The sequence below is a fragment of the Acanthisitta chloris genome, unplaced genomic scaffold, assembly GCF_000695815.1.
Source record: "Acanthisitta chloris isolate BGI_N310 unplaced genomic scaffold, ASM69581v1 scaffold9709, whole genome shotgun sequence".
NCBI lineage: Eukaryota > Metazoa > Chordata > Aves > Passeriformes > Acanthisittidae > Acanthisitta > Acanthisitta chloris.
In genome coordinates, this window is record NW_008691967.1 from 60596 (window position 1) to 61968 (window position 1373).

Sequence of the window (1373 nt, forward strand, 5' to 3'; positions counted from 1 at the left end):
GCTGAAGGCAATGTAACAACTTTCAGCTGGGACACTTGTGCAGTAAGGACTCATGAAGGGCCTTGGCTCTGAGCCTGCTTCTGCAGAATGGCTTTTTGGTACAGAACTGAGCGTGACAGCTTTGAGATTCATAGCTTAAGGGTTTTTCAAGTATGCTACTTGATTCAATCAGTCTCAAACTTACAAAGAAATATGTCAGATCCCATGATAGTGTGAAACACACGTCAGCTTAAGATGTTCCAACATAACCCACTTACCTGTGCAACATCTATGTAGTTTATCAAGTCCAATGGCCCTTCAAGACTTTTGCTCTCATTATATTTCAGTTTTTCAATGGCACCAACATATTTAACTCTGAATTCTGCACATGTATCAGAATTACTATTGCTTTGTCCTGCAACAAAGAAAAAACAAACCCACTCTGAAGACTTTCAGAACTGTAATACTGTTCTAATTGGTGTTAATAGGGCTAACTTATTAAATTCCCTAATTTTGCAGACTTTCATCAAACATATATCCTTATCACAGTACATGAACTCCTCTTTAATGAACTGTCCTGGCTGATTCAGAACAGTGCTTGGTAAAGGCAACAGTTTCATATGAATCCATGACACAGCATTGTTTATACCAATCCAAATTTGAAGTAAACAACCTTGAATCAGAAAACATAGCAAAGCTGGTTCTACTTTTCTATATCTATTTGTTTTAAATTAACTGTTTGGTCCAACAGTGATCTGGTGAGCAAGAACAAGTCAAATCACATCTCATTTCCATCATTTCATTGCAAATGTCAACTTACAAAAACAGGAAACATAGCATACAAAAACTTATACCAGATTTATGCTGGTAGCAAGACTGGTAACACAACTAAGTTTTTCTTACTCAGACACTTTACTTCAAAACAGTGACTTAATCCTAGCTGAATTATTAATAATACTTCAGAGGCCTAGATCTATGCATGTATTAGTCACCAGGCTATCCAACAGATTCACTCACTGTTACTGAAAATACGTATTTTAGCCTTTTCCATTTTCTGCTCTTCTATATGAACACACAAAGCTAATCCTGGCCCAGCCATATCTGCTCAAACTCTGATTACATACCTGAACTTTTTGTGGAGTCTGTATCTAGACTGGCCACAGTACTCGACCTGGAAAGTCCCCCGAGACTGGAGTCTACAGACTAAGAAGAAAAATCAGCATCATCAGAACATTACTAAGAACATATTCCAGATGTCTGGCCTTAACTCTTTTTTGGTTTAATAAACCACTGTTTGTGTTTTAATTACTTCAGCAGCACTGCAAAATGTGGAGGAAAAAAAACACCACTTGTTTCTTTCCTGAAGTTATCTTTCTGCCTCGATGCAGACTAGA

General features: G+C 37.4%; 1 protein-coding gene across 5 annotated transcripts in view; it reads right to left on the reverse strand.

The window, feature by feature from the left end:
• The window catches only part of ITGB1BP1 (integrin beta 1 binding protein 1), a 7118-nt gene that overhangs the window by 4987 nt on the left and 758 nt on the right, over positions 1-1373 (reverse strand). For all 5 annotated transcript variants that reach the window (XM_009082461.1, XM_009082462.1, XM_009082460.1 and 2 more), the window contains exons 2-3: positions 1104-1182; positions 258-394 (exon numbers count right to left, since the gene is read on the reverse strand). In XM_009082461.1, coding sequence (XP_009080709.1) covers positions 258-394; positions 1104-1182 — 216 coding nt within the window. The remainder of the gene's footprint in view (positions 1-257; positions 395-1103; positions 1183-1373) is intronic.